This window comes from Balearica regulorum, chromosome 16 (assembly GCF_011004875.1).
Source record: "Balearica regulorum gibbericeps isolate bBalReg1 chromosome 16, bBalReg1.pri, whole genome shotgun sequence".
In the NCBI taxonomy this organism is placed as follows: Eukaryota; Metazoa; Chordata; class Aves; order Gruiformes; family Gruidae; genus Balearica; species Balearica regulorum.
This window is the reverse complement of record NC_046199.1, coordinates 10,509,555-10,530,679: the sequence shown is the minus strand read 5'-3', so window position 1 is coordinate 10,530,679 and position 21,125 is coordinate 10,509,555. Positions and strand designations below refer to the sequence as shown.

Below are 21,125 nucleotides of genomic sequence, written 5' to 3'. Positions count from 1 at the left end.
GGCTTGAGAAGGGGAGATAATATATTTTTAGTAGCTTCTCTTCCTTATTTTTGTGGCTTAAGCAGAAACACTAATGTCTAATTTAAAGGGTAGATTTTACAAGGTTATTTATGGAAGCAATAAGCTTTTTTCCTCCGTGTTTTTCATGAAAGAAGCTGGCAAGAGCTGAATTCCTTTACCTTGTTACTATAACAGCAAAATATTCACTCTTGGGCTTGGAGCTTCACTTTAAATAGTCTTTTTTCTTTCTAGTCTTTTTTTTTCTAGTTTGGTTTTTTTTTTTTTAAAGGAAGACATTCAATGTCCACTGAACAAAACAGCAGCAGTTTCTCCCTAGTTGAAGTGAAGAATACCAGACCCAGAAAGAAAGCAAAGGGGAAACCCCTGGTGTCTTGTGCACCTCCACGGTGAGAGGATGCGGTCATGGGACCGGCCAGAGCAGCAGGTGAACCCTTTCAACTCATTCTGCTGGTAATGAGGTGACATTAACCTTAGATCATTCTGCTTTTAGCTCTGTGCTATCGTTTCTCCCACGGAAAGCAGCCCTGTGCACGTAGTGGGTGCAGGAAAGCAGCTGCCTGCAGGTGCTGTTGTTTGGCAAACTCCAGGAGGGCCAGAGGAAAGGACAGGGCTGTGGTGGCTCAGCAGGTTGGATGGCCTGGGGAGTGATGGACGAGAGCCGGACTTCAGCTTTGAGGATGAACACAATGCCCCGCCGTGCACGGGCCGGGTGTGGGAGCCGGCTGCCCGTGTTGTGATGGGGGAAGCGATGGGATGGGCAGGTTTGTGGGGGCTCTCCCCACGGCACGAGTTCATGTTACGAGTGAAGGATGCTGCAGTGTTGGGCAGGGACAAGCCCTGCCTGCCCCGGGAGCACCTCGAGGCCCTTTTGCTGAGGCTGGAACAGACACACCAGCATCTGCGACATCGCAGCGGACTCCAGGAGTCAGCCCGAGAGCTGCCGGCTGAGCCTGCCTGTGCACACAAGGGGAGCCTGTTTTCCTGCATTTATGGCACGGTGTGATCAGCAGGACATGGGAGGGAATATGCTCCAGGAGAGCCTGGATAGAAGAAGCCTTGTTGGTGTAGCCCATTGCTGCTGCTCTCCACGGAGCTGGGCTGCAGTGGCTGTTTGACTTGGACAGGAGCACTGAGACTGAGATTTGATCAGCCCCACTGGCTACACCTCTGCTGCTCCTTCATCAGCAGAGAGCCAGCGGTGGTGCTGGCCAGAGGAACACCAGCGTATCTCCAACTACAGGGGTGCCTTTACCCTCTGTCTGCCTTGGCACCTGCAGAACAGCAGACACAAGAGCTGGGTCTCTCCTGGAATGGTATGAAAATCTTCTCCTGATTTGGCAATAATTAACAGTATTTGTTAGTGACCATATCAACAACTGGGTGTTACTGGGCTCTGAAGAGCTTGCAAGGCGGCTGTTTTCCCCTCTGAGATGTTTCAGCATCCACCTCTTAGGAACGCAGGAGCCCAGCAATCACCATCTAAAAATCTCACTTCTCAGGACTTGGTGATGAAAGGAAAGTGTTTCAATGATTTGCTTTTGGGAGAGAGGTCAGAAAAGGTAAGGAAGACGCTGAAGGCACAGACAGCCCAGGGACAGCGTAGCCAGGATGGCAGGCGGTCTGGAAAAGCTGGTCCTCCTCTGTTTGCATGCCGTCCTGCAGCCACAGGCAGCAAGCGGTGTTTTAGGACACTGAGCTCATTCGGGAGCGCCAAGACTGCGTGGTCTCACGTGCCAGCTCGCTGCTCTGCCAGGGCAGGAGGCACACAGGTCTCCCTTTGATTTTGGATCTTGGCCCTGGCCGCTGTGTGCTGTGCTTCTTGAAATGCTAACCTGAGTTTGTTTGATTTAGTGATGTTATAGCGTAGGGGGAACATAAGCCTGGAAAGGTCTGCTTGTGCTGATGGGGATATTGGCTAACTAGCTGCCGGCTGATGAATTGCTGCTAAAGATGATCTAATTAAAGACAGCATTTAGTTTACTGCTGCTTTATCAGGCTTCAAATTGAAGCAGGATCTCCTTAGCTGATACAATTTTCTTCCCCCACCCCCATCTTCTCCGCATTCTCTTTTGGTAGGTTTCCTCCCTCTTTTGCATTTCTGAGGTTTGGTCCTTTATGCCAGCCAGTATTTTTCACTCCTTCTTTAACTAATGGAAATATAATTGCACATGCATCTGATGGTAATGATGGATGTAATTAACCATCTCCGCATCCCAGTTCCTCTGCCTATTTCTTTGCTGAACACTATTGCTTTTGGGTCAGCTCTGGCCTGCAGAAAATATCTCAAATAATGGAAATGACTGGTGGTAGCTGAGGCAGGTATCGGTGCCTGGAGGTAGATTTTAAAGGCTGTAGCTAGTAGCACCATACAGGGAAACAGCTTGGCACCAGCAAAGTCCCAGATTCATCAATGCCAGCTCTTGCTAATTACAGCCTGTGCTTCTCCATCCAACCTCTGTGATGGCTGCTACAACGAGGAAGGGCTCAAGCTGCTCCGAGCCCACTTTTTAACAAGTGTTGGCCGTGGTGTAGGACGCAGCCCGCTCTGGAGAGAGGTGGAGAGCCCATAGGGAAGAGGTTGGGAGCAAGCCACATGGCTTGCATCGGGGAATGGCACATCTTGAACCCTTCACAGGAAAGTTACAGCGTAAGGAAGGAAGTGCTTTGTCCAGCTTATTGCTGGAGTCATCTACGCACAGCAAGGAGAAGGGACGCTGTCCCCAGCCTGCTGGAAAGCAGCCCCGCCACCGCCCCGGCTCTCGGCTGAAGCCCGGCTGGGGACGAGCGGGTGAGAACCCCGCAACCCCGGGATCGGATTGCAGCTGGCTCCTCCTCCGGAGCCTGCAGGGAGGGAAGGAGAGGCGGGGAGCTGGAGCCAGCAACTTCGCGCTGCCTACCTGCACCCTGCCAGCCGGGCTGGGGACCGCGCTGCGCGCCGGCATCCTCCCAGCCCGCATCCCATGGCGGGGGGCATCTCCCCACCGCCGCCCGCCTCCGGCCCGGCATGGAGAGCCTCAGCAACAGCCTGAGGAAGAAAGCCACGGAGCAGCACTACAGGGCAGAGGTGATGATTGCTGGAGAGCAGCTGAGGTAGGAGGTGATGGGGCCCTCCTCCAGGCTGGGGCAGGGCTGGGCCCTGGGTTAGCTCCTGGGGCTCCGGGCTCGCACGCTGCTAGCAGGAGGGTCAAAGCTTTATCCGTGAGCAAGCACTTCCCCCCGAGGTGCTAGTGTCTCCACCTCCCCGGTATCTGCTGATCCTTCCCTCGCCCGCCAAACCAGTGGTGGACCAGGTCCTTTCCTGTGTTACTTGGTCCTGCTGCTCCTCTCTGGGCATCTCCTGCCCTCCACCTCCAGATGCCAGGGGACGGACAGGTGTGTTTAGATGGTAACAGTGGTTTTCTAATCCCTTTGCATCCTCCCCTAAACCCAAAGCCCGATGTGGTGGCACTGAGCAGCCTACCAAAGGTCCCTGGTCCCTGTTCCTGGGCTGGATGGGGACAGCACTGTCTCTGGGGCGTTCAGGCTGTCAGGGGTGATTTGAGAGATTGTCCCATCACAGGTGCCATGCACCTGAATTGTTTTGCACAGCAATATGTGGGGTCTTCCCTCTCTTGAAAGTCACTTTTGGGAACTTCTGCTGGTTTTTAGTCCTAGTTCTTGAGCAACTTCTGAGTTTGGTGTGGTTTTGTTTTTGGGGTTTTTTGGGGTTTTTTTTTTTGTTTTTTGTTTTTTTTTCTTCTGAAGACAGAAATGCATTCTCCTATGCAAGAAAACCTGTGTGGCTGAGAAAATGTGTTCATTGTGTATCTGGGGTCAGAACCCTCCCCCTTGTGGGCTTCTCTAGCTCTTGAGCAGAGTTTCCTTGTTTGTATCTGGAGCTGTTCTGTTTTGTTTTGAAATGTGGGTGGAAATTAGGAAATATATCCTTGAATAATGTAAAGACCCCAGAGCCCAAGTGTGCTAGCATCAGATTCCTAAAATTAGCCCTGTGTTGCTATGTTGTCCATTCTCAGTGAGTGACATTAACCTTAGTTTATTATTTGTACTGTATCAAAGATGATAACTTCCAACTAGGGATTAATGCCCCATCTTGAAAACAGAGCCAATGTCCAAAGTGGCTGGATTTTAAATATTTAGTGATGGTTAGTCACACTTCCAGTCTGTTGTCTTTCAGAAATATTACTGTCCTAGCTCCAGAAACTAAATCTTTTTCTTAGGTCGTGACTGGGAGAGCTGCTGTTGGAGGCTGCATTAACCTTTCTGTCTTTGCAGTGTTTGCAGCCCATGTTGTAAGCAGGGCTTTAAAAATGAGCTTAACTTTCTTACAGGGAAAAGCAGCAGCTAATCTAAAAGTGACTTGCCTCATTTCAGTATCTCAGTGCAAGAGACATAAAGTTATGACTTTTTCCATCCCATGGGCAGGGCTGGCTTATTCATATTTATATTTCCAGTATTTTACTCCTCTGGAGTGACTGAGGTTTAGAATGGGTCCTATAGACTGGGCCGAAGGAGGAGGTCAGGCGTGCAGAGAGAAAATAAAATAATCAAGATGTGTTAAAACTGATCAGTGCGCATGTGAGGGGAATGATGTGGCTTCCTTGTGCCTTTTGCAGGACAGGAGCATATCCGATCCTGGAATATTTGGTGATTGTGACTAAGGAGGAGAAGGATATAATAAATCTGTTTGTGAACAGAGCTCTTGCTAGTTCTTATAAGCAAGGTAAAAGCACAGTACAAATGTTACACTCCTCTGAAAGCCAATAATACCAACTCATTTTTTCCTTCCAACATTTGTCTAGAAACTTCAGTCCTTATTGTCACTGTGAATGTACCCTGAGCCTTTAAAAAGGGTGCTAAAAGCCTGAAGGGAGTCCAAGTTTGTGCAGGGAGGGAATATCTTTCCATTAGTGTGACTGGAATAGAGTTGAATAGAAAACTCAATGTATACATACTTTTAGGGCACCCGTCTTTCTCCCTCCCCCCTGCCCCCCCCAGTATAGCTGGAGTGCCTTGGAGTTTCCTGGCTAGGGAGCTCCCAAAATCTGAGTTTTCAGACCAAGCCCATCGCAGCAGGTTGCAGTCTTGAACTGCTTGCTCCTGTTCGGTTTGCTACCCCAGGGTGAACCTGATGCAGGTTATCTCTGCTGGAAGGGGCGATAGGAGGGGTAGGAAGCACGTACGAGTGGAGAGACAAGGTGAGAGCTCTCGCCTTGGAGGCTGGCATATGAAAAATGCCACGCTGGGAGACACGGTGCTGTTTTGCAAACACTGCAGTGCAGGGAGCAGACCGGATCCGCCTTTGGGCGGCCTTGGCTGCTTCACGCCCCTGACCTGCTCTTGAAACGCTCGAGCTTTTTGTTGCATGGAGAAGAGCGGGTGGATTTCATCCAGCACGACTGCTCTCTTCTTCAGCTGTGTTTTGTGGGTGATGGGTCTAAATGCCAAGGAAGGACCCCAGAGCACCCAGTGCTCACAGTGATGGAGGGGTGGGTCCTTTTGCTGGTGGCTTGGCTCAGAGCGGTCACATCCTTCTGCTTTGGCCTGGGCAGGAGCCTGTTCCCAGTGCAGAAAGACTGCAAGGAGCTGCTGGCCAGCACGGGGTGTAAAACCCAGGGAGGAGGGTGAAGAGATGGACACCAACTGCAGCTGGGCTCCTGCTTGCCCTGCAGCTCGTCTGGCTGAAAGGAGAATTGAGCGATGCAGAGTAGAGCATGCTGCTCGAGTCTGCCTCTTGTATTTTGGGGATCTTACAGCCTGGCAGGTAAGGAATTAGTGATGTGAATCTTCCTGGGACCTGGATGCCCAATAGGTAGCAATGGGGAAACTGAGGCAGAGAGGCTGGATGATGTCTCAGGCAACAGCAGATGGGACAGGGCTAAATATCCACATTGTCCTCCCCTGCTCTCCCCCAGGTAAGGAATAAAGCAGCATGTAAAGAAGCTTCACAGTCTGCCCTGACTCTGTAAACCTCAATCAGCAAATAATGCTGTTGTATCTACATAAAATCTCAAATATTTGTTTCTCCCTTTTCTCCGCTTCCTGCCCTGCCTCCCCGCTATTGTATTTAATCAAACAAACCTTTGCTCCATCTTTACAGTTCTTTGGCTTCACAGCAAGTTTGCAAATCCCTCTGAGTGTGGTTTGGCCACAGGGATGAGTCTGTTCAGTGTCAAGATGCATTTCCCAGCCAGAAATAGCTGCACAAACGAGGGGTGAGGGAATGCTTCGTGGGGGTGGCTGGGAACAAAACAGATCCTAAAGGAATCAAGGGGAGAGTGGATGCTGTGCTTTGGGCTGTCTGTCTGCCAGGGTCCCTTTGGTCCCACAGGGATGCTGCTTTTTAGTCCATGGAGCGGGAAGAGGAGTTTTGGGTCTTGAGTCTCTCTCCATCAAAAAGACAAAGATAATAATTTCCACTGATATTTTGGTCTTGGGTTTGAGAGGACTGCTATCTCAGGCTTGTTCCTCACATCTCCTGCAGTTGGTCTTTTGTTTCAGACATATAAACTTGCATGAAAAATCACTCTAGTTTTACTGGCCGTTGTGTGTTGCTGGGTGGCATTCTGTAAAAGAAGCCCAATTAGTCATTTCTAATTGCAACAAATATCTTATCTGCACAGAGATATTCTGGAACAGCTACTGCACTTTGAATTCACACCCTGCTGTAATCTGAGTCTCTCAAGTTTGGACAAGCCCTTGTACGCTGTCTCTTCTGGTTATTGCTCATGGTCAAGTGAACCAGCTGTTCTCTAATAACTCTGTTAAGCTGCATTAATCACTCTTAAATGTAAAATATGCTTGATAAATTTTATGTCTTGGACATAAAAAGTGAGAGGAGAAGGGAGGTCGTCTCCTATGAAGAACAAAATCGTGATTTCAGCCACTGTCCAAAATTTTTAGTGGTGCTGAGTGTTTTATTAGAGCGGTCAAATTGAGATGCTGTTAAATAATGTGCTCATACTTTAATGCTCTGGAAATTTGGCTCACTTCAAGGTGTGTAGCTGAACATGCCAAAATTGGTATTCCTGACCAAAAAATCTTGGGTCCACAGAAGGTTTGGTGGTTCTCTGTTGAAGTTGGATCTCTTGAAGTGGGGATGTCTTTCAGGGGGAATCATGGGACACTGGTTGATGTGGTGATCACCAGGTGAATGTCTCTGAGCTACCTCATTCAAAAGATGAGACTTCATGATCAGAATGACCTTAAAAAGCCTATTATTAAATTTTCAGCACTGGTGGAAGTGAGGACTGAGAAGTAGACTTTTGCTTGCTCGGATTTCTTTTTAAGTCCCTTTTTCATATATGTACATTTAAGTACAAGCAGGAAAGTAAAACATCTCTGTATCACTTTAGCTAGGCTGTCACGGGTGTGCAGAGCTCTCCCCTCTCCCCCAGAATGTACTGGTGCTTTTGCAGACTGGGAGTGTAGCAAACTGGGTTTTGCTCAGCCTGTTTGCAGCAGTCGTTTTTTCCTAAATGTGTCTCTCCAGCAGCTATGTTGCAGATGTGGTGTTGTGGCTGTTGCTGCCTTTTACTGAGCACTTTGTTAGGTGGATGCTTTTGTTTTGGGGTTTGTTTGTGGGGTTTTTTTATCCTTTGGATGATGTGTCTTTCCAGGGCCATTCGTTTGTACTTAACTGCTTCTGGAATGGGCACCAGTGTTAATATCCTTGAATGATCCACCTTGGCATTTGAGATGCTCAAGGTCTGTTTACATGGGTGGGAGGTGATGGAGAGTGGCCCCAGGGAGACGTTCCCACTCCATGCAGGCACGCTGAGTTCTTGGTGCAGAATAGCTGTTGCTTTGGGGATTGCTCTGGCTGTGCAGCTATGATATAGTAAAAGTAGCACCTTTTCCAACGCAAGAAAACCCTTTGCTGCAGCAAATGCCCCCGACTCAGAGTCTGTTCTAAAATCACGTGAAATAAGAACACACAGAAGTGATGAAGAGAGGAGCTCCTTGGGTTGCTCTCCAGCAGTGGACATCCCTAACACTGCTGGGAAAACACTGGCCTGCCAGCAGAGCAGAGAAGCCATGTTTGTCAGTGAATTACAAACATCTAGGGAGTCAAGAGTTTGTTTTGGTTGGTTGGATTTTTTCCTTATTTCCACTGCCGCGGATCAGCCTTTCGACGAGGTTACACAGGATGAATAATGATTCTTTGTAGTGACCTTGGCAAAGAAGCAATTTGGTTACCCTAGGCAGCCAACCCAAAGCAAACGTGTGTGAAAACTGTGGAAGCAGTGCACCGGCTGCCAGGTGAGGAGGGTTTCATGAGTTCACTCTCATGTTCCAACAGGCATTTTATCCTTGTGTTAATTACCTTTTCTCCTTTTTTTTTTTTTTCCATTTTGAAGAAGTAATATGTATGTGGGGTAGGTTTTGTCATCTAGAGAACTCATAATTACACATCTTTCCCTAACTTTGTCTGGAAGCATGATTATAAAGCATTCATGGTCTCACTGGCCTTGTTTTTGCAACATAGTACATTGACTGGTTTATAGAGGATGTCAGCTGAGCTGTTTGAGGACGCAGTTGGTGTTATGTCCTGTGTCTGAAGGACAGGATTGGTCTCCTCTTAGTTGATGGGAAACAGTAAACAAGGAAAGTGAAAAGATCACAAGGACACTTGAACTGTGCGTCTTCTGCTGCCCTGGGTCTGCGGGCAAGAGGAAAAACTCTTCACAAGCTTAAAAAAAAAAATAAAATTCCAGGACACTGCTGCTCCAGAGGTGCTTAAGATACCATTTAATTCCTGTCCTGACAATTGTTCCCGATACAGTAGTTTCAGAATAAGCGTATTTTTCATTTTTTTAAAATCCTAGGTTTTAGTAGTATTGTTTGCTGAAAATCCTTTTTCTTTTCTCTGCCCCGCCCCCCCCCCCCCCCAAGATCTGTACGTTTTCTGCAGTATTCTGAAACGTGATAAAAAAAGGCATATGGGGGAAATAATATTCTCCCAACCAGTTTCTATTCAGGCCTTGTGTGATTATGGTCTATGTGTTATTGTGCATAAAGATACACGTGCGTGTGTGTGTGTGTGTATATATAGTCTTTATAGACTCCTGCAGACTCCTGATAGCCATAGAGTGCTCTTGGTTAAACATTTCTTATCTCTACCAAACACGCCTCTAAAGTGGCATCCCACTTGCTGATTACTAAGGAAAGAAACCATATAAAAAAATGACTGCTTGTCTTCTCACGTAGCTGGGGGATGTCGGGGTGGGGATCCTCTCTGTTTGCAGTTGCTGCTGCCTGTGTCTGCATTTTGACAGTGACCATGAAGTAAAGGAAGGAAAAAGCTAAAAATTGTAAAAATAGGCAGCTTACCTGTTCTCTTCAGGTAAAATCCGTATGCAGAATGGCTGCTGGTCACAAGTCGGAATGAGCCTTCCAGGTAAAGAGACTGAAATACTGGATATAGACTTCAGTATTTGAGGGAGTCAAAGGCAAGACCCAGAGCTGGTCCTGCATGAATCTTTGGGTTTGTGTTTTAGTTACCAGGAAAGTCTGAAAATATCTGTTAAGAGTTTTGTTGGCTCATAGTAGCCTCAGCATTAATTACAATAATCAATCACTAATACTTCATACAACAGGTTTTATCCTAAGACTTTGAGACCCTAGTATTTGTAAATCCTACAGTATAGGACAATCCATTATTATCTGATAGATTTTTAGGATATTTAAAACTTCTTGTATGGTGCCTGAAACTGTTGCCCAACATGATGTGGTGTACACATAACTTCTTCAAAAAAAACCCAAAAGAACTTGAGGCATTAAATAAAGAAATGCTGTAGTGATTAATGCATTTGTAAAATATACTGGCCTGGGGCAAAACTGTGAATTGAAATGAATAATTTGAAAACAGAAACATCCTTGAGTTACAGAGGAGATATTAATTAAACATCTCTCCTCTGAGTCTGCTGCATGCAGTGGGCGTTTTCTAGGGTTAGTATTTTTGGGAACAGTCATGACTACAGGGCAAAAGTTTGGCTCCTGGACAGATCTCCTGCCAAGTTGGGTTGGCTTTGGCGTGAACACATAAGATCTCTGTGCCTTGTGGCTTGCTCAGTTGTTAAGGTCCTTTCAAAAGCCAAAGTCACGCTCACCTGAGTAATCTTCACTCATATATATCTTTCCACCAGAGTCACAGACTAGCCATAACATCAGGGTTTTCAGGGCAGGATGCTTGTTGTTCTGCTAAACTCTGCCCCAGTCCATCCCAGTTTAAACCTGGGAAATGTCAAGGCTGTAGTCCATTGCTGGTGTGTTTTACTGGGTCCGTGGATTAGTGGGTAGTGCATTGGATCCACCTGGCACTCATCTTAGACACATGCAGAAGAAACGAGTGCTCCCATTACTGCTCCCACCCCACGCTATGACTAAGACCTTGTCCTGGGGGCAGCTATGTTTCTGCCTTCATGGTTATGGGGAAGAAGAACTAGACACAGAATCATGCCAAGATGACAAATATATGTACTATTTTTTTTTTTTTCCTGTGTTTTGGCCCGTCTTCACAAGCTTCAGGTAGCTGTTGTGTATTTTTAGAGGCTTGTTTAGAGCCAAAAAGACATGTATGGTTCAGACTAAGCCTGGTGCAGGCAATTATATAAGCTGCGTAGTGACAGAAGGAGAGAAGAGGATGATGAAGAGAGGCTTCTTGGGATTGACTGATGCAGCCTTGGAAAGCCAGGAGAGTTGGTTTAATTTATAAGTTACTGGGTGCTTGCCATAAGTCCCAAATCATCAGTGGTTTCTCCAGGTTGGGCAGACACTGGGCTATTAGACCCAAACTCCTCTGTAACACCAGCTATGCTCAACAGCTGCCTTTCTCTTTAGGCTTCGTCTTCATGATGGGAAGCTCATTAAAGACAGACGTTACCACCTCCGAACATACCCAAACTGCTTCGTGGCGAAGGAGCTCACGGACTGGCTGATTGACCACAAAGAAGCACCAGACCGAGAGACGGGCATCCGCCTCATGCAGAAGCTAATGGACCATTACATCATCCATCACGGTGTGTGGGTTTCTCTGCTGCCCGCTGAGTCTCCCCAGGGAGGTGGCTGTGTATCTGGTCACCATGTGTGTCCATCGGCCCAGGATGTGGAACCATGGTCAGGTCCATGTTCACAACCCTCCTATGGGTGAGGGGTCCTGGAGAAGGTGGGAGATGACGGGCAGGCGTGAGGCTGTATGGGGCTGGATCTGTGTGAAGTTCTATTGCTTTGTGGGATGTGCCAGTTCCCTGCCCTACAGAAAGGGGACTGGGGCTGTGTGCTGGTAAAACAGCATCTGAAGTGGCTCTTACTTAAAAATGAGTTCAGTAATGCCTGACCTGTATTGCCCTACAGCAATTGCACCAGCAGCCAGTGGTGGATATTTTTACAGAAGCTGGTCTAGCTCATGTTTGTGTCATGCAGAAGTGGAAGCTCAATTATAATACACACTTCACAGTGTGTATTTCTGCAGGAAAGTTCATTTTTTACTGTAGGAGCCCAGTGTTCCTCAGTTTCCCCGTCCATGCTGGGATGGGACAAGTAGGTGTGCGGAGTTAATGCCACACAGAGCAAAGAGTCGTCTGGTACCTGTAATCCTGTAGGAATGCCTCCCTTGGGAATTAAGGGTGTGATGCCATTTCAAAGGCTTGCCTGTGGAACCTGTTAAAAGGAAAAAAAAAAAAAAAAAAAAAGGAAAAAGGAAAGGGGGGAAAAAAACCAAAAAAGCAGATTGGTGCTCAAGCCCAGCTCTCAGTAGTCAGGCTTTGTTCCTTTTAAAAATTATTTGGAACTTTCAGCAGTTTTGGATTAACTCAGATCATGTACAGTGGTCTGTGCCTGTCCCTGAGCTGCAGAGCAATCCTCAAGGTCCAGCCCTTGGTCCCAATATAACAGCGGGAAACAAGCGCTTCATGTTAGCGAAGAGCTGTTTCTCTCTGTGTGATTTTCAGGCCCAATCAGGAACAAAAGTCCTGGATTTTCAAGCAGGCCTGGGAGACCGCTGCCCTCGGTGGGCAGGGTTGCGTCTGAGCTGCCGACTCATGGCTGAGCTCTCCTGCATCCAAGTCTTTGGGACATGAGATACGGTAACCTGGAGTCTGGGGGTAGTTTGTCACGAGAGGATGCAGCTGAGGAGACACAGAGGCTGATGACAACCATACCAAATCCAGCCCTCTCTTCCCCCTCTTGTCTAGGGTCCAGAAATAGCTGCCTTTGACCACTGCAATGCAAACACTCTCGGTTTCCATCTGCTACTTGCTGAGGTTAACGCCCTTGACGTTAAGCTGCCTTGAATAAAAATAAACTCTGCTGCTGTGCTTTATCACAAAAGCATAAAGCTGAAGCAGTGACTTCTCAGTTAACCATTAACACTTAAAACTGATTATTTTTCCATCTCTCCAGCCGACAGTTTCAAATAAATCCATTAGTTAATTAAACCTGTGCAACACTGGGTACCAGTGCTGTTTTGATTGCTTATTGCTGACCTGTCCCTCCTGCTTCTGTGATAATTCCTGGCAGGACACAGAAGTTGACTTTCCAACTTGCCTTATGACCATTAATTTTCATTAGTCCTATGGAAACGGGGCTGCCTGTTAACCGCAGCACTGTGCTAAGTGCTTTGCAATTGGCTGTCTAAACTGTTTACCTTCTTCTCCGCTGGGATCCAGAAGATGATAATTATCTCATGAAGATCGTTGTCTGTGCTGCCTCTTAATAGTCTGATGTGGTTTGAGCTGTTATTCTATTACATGCTGGAAACACGTTGAAATTGGTCTTCAAATAGCAAAAATGCTTTGGTTTTCTGTGAGTGCAGCCCTGTAAGGTTTTATGTTCAATTCCTGATTGCAAAGACATCTGAATTATTGCTCCTTGGAGTTGTTAAGATGAAACTTTCACCTTTTAAAACAACCTTCTTGTCCTGCCTTTTTGCTTGATGAGTCATGGGCTTTAGTGTCCTGATTTCACACCAAGACTGCTGCTCAGGAGAAATGATCAACTCCAGATATTCTGACAGTTTTTTAGCGTTTTGCTGCTCACCAAAAGGAGAATGAAGTTTTCCACTCTGCTCAGAAGAATGAACAAGTGTTAAAATTTTCATAAGAACTCTCTTATGTCTTTTGAATTTCACTCTAGTGGATGACATTACTTTAGCGAGGAAATCTTTGTGGGTTTTTTCCCCTTTGACTAATTTTATTTGTTTTCCGGGCACGCTCTTTACTCTGTTTTTTTTCTCCGCTGAAGTTTCCCCTTCTGGCTTCAGACAGGTGGACCTGAAAAAAGGTGGCTGGCTGATTTGAGAGCTGGACTGTGATTTTTTTTGTGTGTGTGTGGTTTTGGTGTTTTTTTGTTGTTGTTGTCTTGTTTTTTTCGAGTTGTAGTCTAGAGATCTGTTGCAGGCAAGTTTATTTCAAGGCTGAATCCCAAATATTTACCTGCTAAATGTTGTGTGCACTTAACAGCCGTGCATTTGCAGACTTGTGTGCTCATCCCAAAGATAAATATGAAACTGAGGCTTTTCGTATCAATTGGATTATTCCAGTGGCATACACCTAGCTTTGAAGAAAAGTTTCTCTTGAGGTCGGTTTGCCATGCAAATGAGTTGAGCAGAGTTGGCACAAAATGTTGTGGAAATGGTGTCATTCTATATTTTAGCTTACAAGTGTTTTTGACAGGGACGGAGGTGATTTAATGGGGTTTGGATGCAGTGGGAGGGGGTTCTTCCTGTCCTCCAACTCTGCTTACACATGGCAGCAGCTTTTTAAAAAAGCTGGTTGAGACAATTCTGTTTGTTTTCTTTTAGTCTAAACCAAAACATCAACTTTTTTTTTTTAAATTTAAACAAAAAATCAACAAAAAACCCAAACAAAAACAAACCAAAAACTTCTGAGTTTGTTCTAATGAACTTTTTAGTGTCTGGATCAAACTGTAGACTCAAACTCAGGCTTTCCCAAGGTCTGCTCAGTGGGACTGACCTCTCCCACCACCAGCACGGGCTGCAGGTATTTGTAAGCACCTCATCTGGGGACCAAAGGCTTGGATGCTGGTTGCTGCATGGTATGAGGGGCATAGAGAAGGACATCGCATGCAACCCCCATAGCTTTTAACCTGGAGATAACACCTTGCTGAGACTGTGCTCTGTGCAGCTCTGTCTGTCCCTTACAGCCTGACACATGCCTGCAGCACTGACGTCCCCGCTCTGAACTCCTTTCAGTCTGCGACGAGCACTCGGACTACAAGGATGCCAAGCTGCTGTACCGCTTCCGCAAGGATGACGGGACCTTCCCGCTCAGTAAAGACGTGAAGGTGTTCATGAGAGGGCAGAGTCTTTATGAGAAGTACGTGAGTCCTTCCCCTGCAAAATAACTCTCGGCAAGGGGCGTTGGGAGTGCGGTCTGCTGGCTGCGCTTGCTGATGGTGTTCTGCAGCTTGGAGCCACAGCTACAGCTGCTTTTCTCTTCCTCCTCTGTACCCTGGGCTGTAGCATTGGGAAATGCTGTTTCCTGAGCCCTGCAGGACAACTGGCCTCTTTGGGGCTGGGACAGGAGCTGTACTCTGAACTCATGGATGCTTTCAAGGGCTCCAACCCAAGTGCAGGTTCTGGGATCTGGTACAGGGAAGCACTGGGGTCCCGTCTGCAGTTTGAATGCTCCTGGGATAGGCACGTCCAGTGGCCATTTCCAGCCTCCCTGGGGGAGCTGCTTCCACCAGCACTATTAGGACTTATGTCCCATCAAAATCAGCAGGGTATAGGATTTCAGGGCCCTCATGGTCCTGGACCCTGCACCTTGCTTAACCTGTTTGCAAAATTTGTACTGGAAAAACTAACTCTCAGACAGTAATGAAAACTCCAAGTGTTTAGTTTTCTTTGTGTTGAATGTTTCTGGTTCTAAATCCAAACCATCTTCCCAGGCACCTCACGAGTCCTTTTGTTAGACTGGGCTCAATCACAGACCACCCTCTGGACCTGTTTCCTTTAACAGCCTCTTCACATCATCTCCGTCCTCACACCCTGGCAATCAGATTCACAAACTGGCACTGAGGGAGAAGTCCTTCAGCCAGGCGGGCAGTGATTTCAGGTGTCTCCCTGCCCCTCTGGCAGACGTGCACCCTTTCTGCTTGGCTTTTGCTCAGCCGTGGGACCAGGAGAGCAGCCAGCGCGTCTCATGGCCGAGCCCGCTGCACCCTCTCGTGGAGACACTGGATTTAGCTCTCACACACGCTGCAAACTGAATATATGTTTACTGAAACACGCCTTCTCCATCAATTCAGACTATCTGCCATTTGTTGCACGCATTTGGTTGCTTGCTTGGCTTTCCCCTGCAATCTTTAGCTGAGGTCGCAACTGAACTGGTTTTGCTGAAGCTGCTTCCTCCGCCGTGATGAAGATTTACAAAGCTGCCTGACTGCATCTCTGCATTTCTCCCTCCCTTCCCGCTGCTCCCAGGCAGCAATGTTTTGGCTGTAATGCTTTGCCCGCTTCTCTTGGCCTTGCTTCGGCTGGCTGCAGCTCCCATGTGGGATGGCAGGGCTGTACAGCATCACGGGAGCTTGTCCCACCTCTATGCCAGGCTGGTAAGCGTGGAAGAGTCAATTCTGAAGGTGAGAGAGGAGAACTCAGTGAAGTATCAGAGGGCTTTCCTGGGCTGCGAGATGATCGACTGGCTTGTTCAGGAGGGAGAAGTGGAGAACCGAAAGGAAGCGGTGGAGCTGGGACGGGCGCTGCTGGAACACGGGATCATTCAGCATGGTGAGCAAGGGTTCAGCTGGAGCCAGGATGGAAAGCAAGAGATGAGTGTAGTTGTCAAGGCTGTGCTAGGAACAAATCCCCATTCATGTCATGCAACAAGTGCTGGTCAAGTGCCCACTTGGAGATGGCAATAAGTCCTTTTAGTTCTATGTTTGGAGCTGGTGACCTTTGAAATCGGAGCAATCTTCCACCACCCACAAAGGCTTTGAGTTGAAATCTGAGCTATTGCTCTTCAGTTCTTCAAAGCCTTCGGCCACAGGACTGGGATCCACCCCTGGGATTTGAGCGCTGGGTTGTGAGGATGTAATGTTCGGCTCCGCTTGGCTGGAGATCATAAACATCTGCAGGAATTAAACTTTTGATTCAGAAGGCAGAGAGTCCTCTGAGTGTCTTGGGACAGGGGCAGGTAGAGGGCTGTGACTTGATGGTGCACCCCTGAGAAATGGCATCTCTTGGGGAGGTGACCCTGCTGTTCCTCCTTCCCTGCAAGTAGCGTCCTCAGTCAGAAAAACTGCAATAGAACAGACAGACGTTAAAAGCAATTCATCTGGATCCCTCAGTATAGTTACTACATATTTCTCCACACCCCCTCAGCCTCTCCCTCCTCCCCTGTTCTCTCCTAGTCTCCAATAGGCATCACTTCTTTGACAGTGACATCCTCTACCAATTCTGGATCAACTTTCGACGGAGGCGTCGTCTCACAGAGTTACTCAATGAGAACTCTTCTCGTGCCCTGTCTGAGAGCCCAGACAGCCCCTTCTGTCTTCGCAAGCTCAACCCGGATCCAGGCAACACCAGCTTTCTCTCTGGTAACTGTGGATGTGTTTGTGGAGGGGTGTGAAAGCAAGGATTGCATTACCAGAGCTGAGGGTATTGCTCCAGCAGAGTGTGGGGTGTTCCTCCAGGCAACCCATGAAGCGACCACCCATCCCACTGGTTTGTGGTGGATGTCATGATGCAGTGGCAGTCTCTGTTACAGCTCCCCATCACAGAAAATAACTCAGTTTACCATCAACTCAGCTCCTGATCTTTCTTTGAAGCTGGTTTTATTCTTTCTAAGCTCAAATGCCATCTTCAGTGCATGCTTACCTGTCAGCTGTGAGTCAGGCTGGTGGGGGAAGTTTGTTATTGTTCCTTCCTTGGGTAATTGTTATTTCTACCTCTTTCAGTCCAGACCAACAAGGAGATCAAAATTGTCTCAGCAGTTCGAAGGAGCAGCATCACTTCCCTCGCTGGAAGCTCCAACCCCTACTTCAGCACTACTCCGACGTTGGTATTTCCTCCTGTGGCTGAGTGCAACCCCAAATCAGGTCTGGGCTTCCGCATCGCCCTGTCGTTGCACAGGATACTTCTCTTCCTTCAGAGCACAGGCTAGCTCCAGCCTCAGGTCCAAACCCATCCACCATCATCTTGGTGACTTGCAAGAGGAGAGGGTCAGCCTCACCTCTGGATCTTGATTTGAAAAGTTGTGCAAGTGTTTTGAAAAACATTGAGATGAATGTGAAGTTTTCTGGGTGCAGTAACTGTGGCTAGTTCTAACATCTGTTCTCCAGCCCATGGTAATCCCCAGGCTGCTCCATTATGCACTTTACTGTATGAAACCCTTGATTCTGATAGGATCTGTCACTTTCTGCTCTAGTGTTAAAGAGACCCGTCACCAATGAAGAGCTCCTGTCCCCCGGGGCCCCCTACATCAAGAAAACGCTAACTGTAAGTGACCGTGGCGAATGGTATTGCTAATCCAACAGTATTGAGCACTCTGACTGCTCTTTGATAGCTTTCTGTCTGCTGCTCTGACCTCTGTATGTTGAAACTTTGATTGCATGTCACATCATCACAGCTCTTTCTTGGTGAGTCTCAGTGGGTCAATGTCTAGATATTCTTGTGGGTGAAAACGTGTGCAGCCTCTGCTTTCATTTAATGTATATTAAAGTGGTAGATCAGGAAAGAATGCTTCCTGGACAGAAAAACTCCCATTTATGTTTCATCCAGCTCCATACAAACTATTGGATCAGTCAAGTCTTGTGACAGTTAAAACTTTGACACTCATCCTCTGCCACACAGGTATCTCCTCTGTGCATGACTTTATGCATCTTTCAGGTTTCTGCTGTAGATCAGATATATTGATAAGATCCATCAGCACCTGATGGAGCAGTACTGAACGGGGAGCATCCGAGAGCCACTCTTGCCTTTCTTATGATGGGCTTTTTTCACGGGCAAAATAAATGCACTGCAAAATCTCCAGGATGCTGCAGACAACCTGAGTTTTGGGCTTTTGCTTTTCTAATTATTTCTAAAGCTGTAGGACCAGTCAAGGCAAGGCTGGTGGGTGCTGGATGTGAATGTTGCAAGACAGTTCCTGCCCTGTGGCTCCTACCGTGCTTGTTTATTTTTGTGTAAAACTTCCTAGCCCTTTCCTGCCCACCTCTGAAAGCGGGAATCTCGCAGTGGCCAGTTTAAGAAGCGTGAGGGGGGGTCTTGCCATACTGGTTTGACACAAGCAGGGTTACAGAGGAGCTGTGGATCAGGTTCCCAGATTAACTGTGCTGGAGAAATTGGTGGGAAGGAGCAAAAAAAAATAAAGCTGGTGATTAGTGTGGCATGTATGAGGACGTGCTGTTCGTTCTCCTCCTGAATGCTCTTGCCCTGCCCTTCAACTCTGCCAGCCTGGGCCTTTCATGGCTCATTTCCTTCTGCTTAGCTGTGCAGTTGCTGTTATTTATTTATATGGGTAATGTGCAAAGTCCTTTGGGAATTCCTTTTCTCTTTCAGTCACATCAGATGGCCACAGTATTACAGCAAACTGCTCTGTCAGACTGAGATCAGAGTGGGAAAAATTAAGAGTGGCTACTTCCACCCTGGAAATGCTCTCCTGTGCCAAGGAAAAGGCACCGTGTGCGTGCTCTGGAAATGTTCTCAACACGTTCTTGGTGCATGCCTTGCACTTCAACTTCGTGCTGCCTGTGATTCACTCTTCTGCACTCGCTGGCCGGGAATATTAATCAGAAAGCAGCTTTGGAGAGAGCAACTGATCTGTGGGTCTGTCTCTCACTTGGTACACAGCCCTTTCTCTACCACCCATGACAGATTAGGATCATGAGCAGAGCTCTCCATCTCACTAGGAACTGTTGTATTTCCTCTATCCAGCCCATTCCTTGGTTTCTAAAACCCTTTTGTTCTGCTTGTAGATTGTGGGGGATGCGGTGGGCTGGGGGTTTGTGGTCCGAGGAGGAAGACCTTGCCACATCCAGGCGGTGGACCCAGGAGGACCTGCTGCTGCTGCAGGGATGAAGGTACTTCTTAGTCATGGTGACTTACCAGGAGGCAGTACTGATGCCCTGCTTGAGCTTTTCGGGTTGAACAGATGCTCTGGGGTAATCCCACCTCCTGCAGTGGAGATCAGACTGATGGAGTTGGCACGTGGAGCTCTGGCGCTGCCGTGAGAGGTAGAAGGGAGGATGCTCTGTGCAGGCAAAGGGTGCTGTGTGTGCCTGAGAGGTGACGGATTTGCCTTTTCCCAGGGCAGCACAGGGCTGTGGGCAGCTAAAACTGAAAAAACTCTGTCAAAACTAAGTTGTCCCTGTGGTAGGCTTTGGAGCTGTCAAAACTGTTTGAGCCACCAAAAACAAAGCAGAGAATTCCCAGTTCAGCTCCAGTAACTGTATATAACCCCAGTGAAGCAGGGAAGGAGAGAGCTTCACCCTCAGTCACCTGCTGTCACAGGTCCTGATATGAAACGCATTTTGTGTTTTTCTGCTATTAACAATGTAGTTCTGTGTGGAACTATATTCCATGTACACGAAAGCTTAATAGCATTAGATGGATGCCTTGATTTGATTCATCAAGTAACTTCCAGTATTTCCAGCTCAGGTGAAACGAACTGAGGTCTTGAAACTCATTTTAGACACAGGAATGTACAGGCTTTGTGTGTAGAGTTTTAGACATGAATGAAAGCAATGTTGACTTTCACAGTTCCCTATAAAAAAACCCAGCAGCGAGGGAGTAATTTCCACAAGTTGATATAAGTCTACAGTCACATGGATATTTGAAATAATGGGATTCTTCAGAGGCAGAGTGCGACTCCTTGTTTGCTTCAGGCGGGATTGGAAGGGGATGGATGAATTTGTTTCATTTACTCAAGAGCCCAGTTAATTTCTCCTTACCTAATCTCATTTGCTACCAAATTGGTAGATGTTAGTATTGTGCCTCACTTCCATCTGTGAAATGAACCACTGCTAGTAAATGAGTCTTTTTTTTTCTCTGTTAGCTCACAGTCTAAATCCCTTTGGTCCCTTTTTTTATGATATAGTGATTGTAGCACAGTGATTATTAGTGTAGCTCATGGAGTCGTAATGCTTTAGGGTCTGTAGGATTTTATTTGCATTGCAGCCTCTGGCTCTAGTCAGTCATGGGCAGAAGGTGCCATGAAGATATCGACTGAAAGTAACCTGCCCTTCCTCTCCTTGCAGGTGTGCCAGTTTGTTTTCTCAGTGAATGGTATGTACGTTTTGCATCTGGACTATCAGACCATCAGCAGCCTCATCATGACAGGACCACGAACTCTTGTGATGGAAGTCATGGAAGCCATTGAATGAGCAAAGGAGTCTCATCCCACCACTGTTTGGAAAGGCAGGACACTCCACTAAGCAAGGATGGACTGTGGGGAGGGACCAAGCTTGACCTTTCACTCTGAAATGTTAGCCAGGCATTTTAATACATTTTAAAATAAAAATGTTCTAATGGACAAGTCTTGGATTTTGATGGTGTTGAAATATTTGGCTCTACCTGATTTTTAAGAGGGTCTCAGCTCTTGCAGCTCCTTTTGCGTGTTGGTGGGAGAGTTCAGCACATCATGAAGCCAAGCCTTAGAACAAGCCCTTCACCCAGCCAAGCTGCACGGCAGGTGGTACAAGCTGGTAAGCAGCAAGAGGTTTGATACCAAGCAAGCGAGTATGTCTGAGCTCCCCTGAGTTGTCTGTGCAGTCTACCGAGAACACAAGGTGCTTTCCAGATGGCCTGATAACCTGTGCCATCGACTCTGTCAAGAAAATAAGGAAATGAATACAGTGATATATACTTCCCTGTAAAGAAAGTCTAAGGCTCCTGCTACTCTCTTGGCTTAGCCATGCTCACAGCCAGGACTGGTTGTGCTTCCCAGCTGAGTTTCTTGAAAAGGTGAGACTTCCGTGATTGTGCTTTTTGTGCCTCCGCACTCCAATAATGCTTAAATTCATTAACCATCTTCACCTCAGCATGGAGCCAGGCAGAGGTCCCAGACGTCATAGGCTGCTACCAACCTAGGGAAGGGAGGCAGTGGGGGAAGGAGAGACCCTAAACAGTGTCTGCCCGAAAGAGAATG

At 47.3% G+C, this 21,125-nt stretch overlaps 1 protein-coding gene across 8 annotated transcripts; it reads left to right on the top strand.

Moving 5' to 3' along the window:
* Nucleotides 1-273: 273 nt before the first annotated feature.
* Nucleotides 274-20,510, top strand: LOC104642267 (DEP domain-containing mTOR-interacting protein). Of its 8 annotated transcripts, none has more exons than XM_075768280.1 (9): nucleotides 274-471; nucleotides 10,861-11,039; nucleotides 14,231-14,354; nucleotides 15,588-15,766; nucleotides 16,390-16,575; nucleotides 16,936-17,076; nucleotides 17,406-17,476; nucleotides 18,955-19,059; nucleotides 20,236-20,510. In XM_075768280.1, the coding sequence occupies exons 1-9, from the start codon at nucleotides 416-418 to the stop codon at nucleotides 20,359-20,361; spliced, it is 1,167 nt and encodes a 388-aa protein (XP_075624395.1). In that variant the 5' UTR covers nucleotides 274-415; the 3' UTR covers nucleotides 20,362-20,510. The 8 variants fall into 8 exon arrangements, 7 of the variants coding, with proteins under 7 accessions (XP_075624395.1, XP_075624396.1, XP_075624397.1 ...); XM_075768281.1 differs by having other exon boundaries at nucleotides 468-479; XM_010311188.2 differs by lacking the exon at nucleotides 274-471 and adding an exon at nucleotides 1,351-3,111.
* Nucleotides 20,511-21,125: the final 615 nt, after the last annotated feature.

Excerpts from the sequence above, each read along its gene's own strand:
- LOC104642267 (XM_010311188.2), top strand. The coding sequence starts at position 3,026 with ATGGAGAGCCTCAGCAACAGCCTGAGGAAGAAAGCCACGGAGCAGCAC. Across the intron at positions 17,477-18,954 it reads ACATCAAGAAAACGCTAACT|ATTGTGGGGGATGCGGTGGG; the intron begins GTAAGTGACCGT and ends TTCTGCTTGTAG. Across the intron at positions 19,060-20,235 it reads CTGCTGCTGCAGGGATGAAG|GTGTGCCAGTTTGTTTTCTC; the intron begins GTACTTCTTAGT and ends CTCTCCTTGCAG.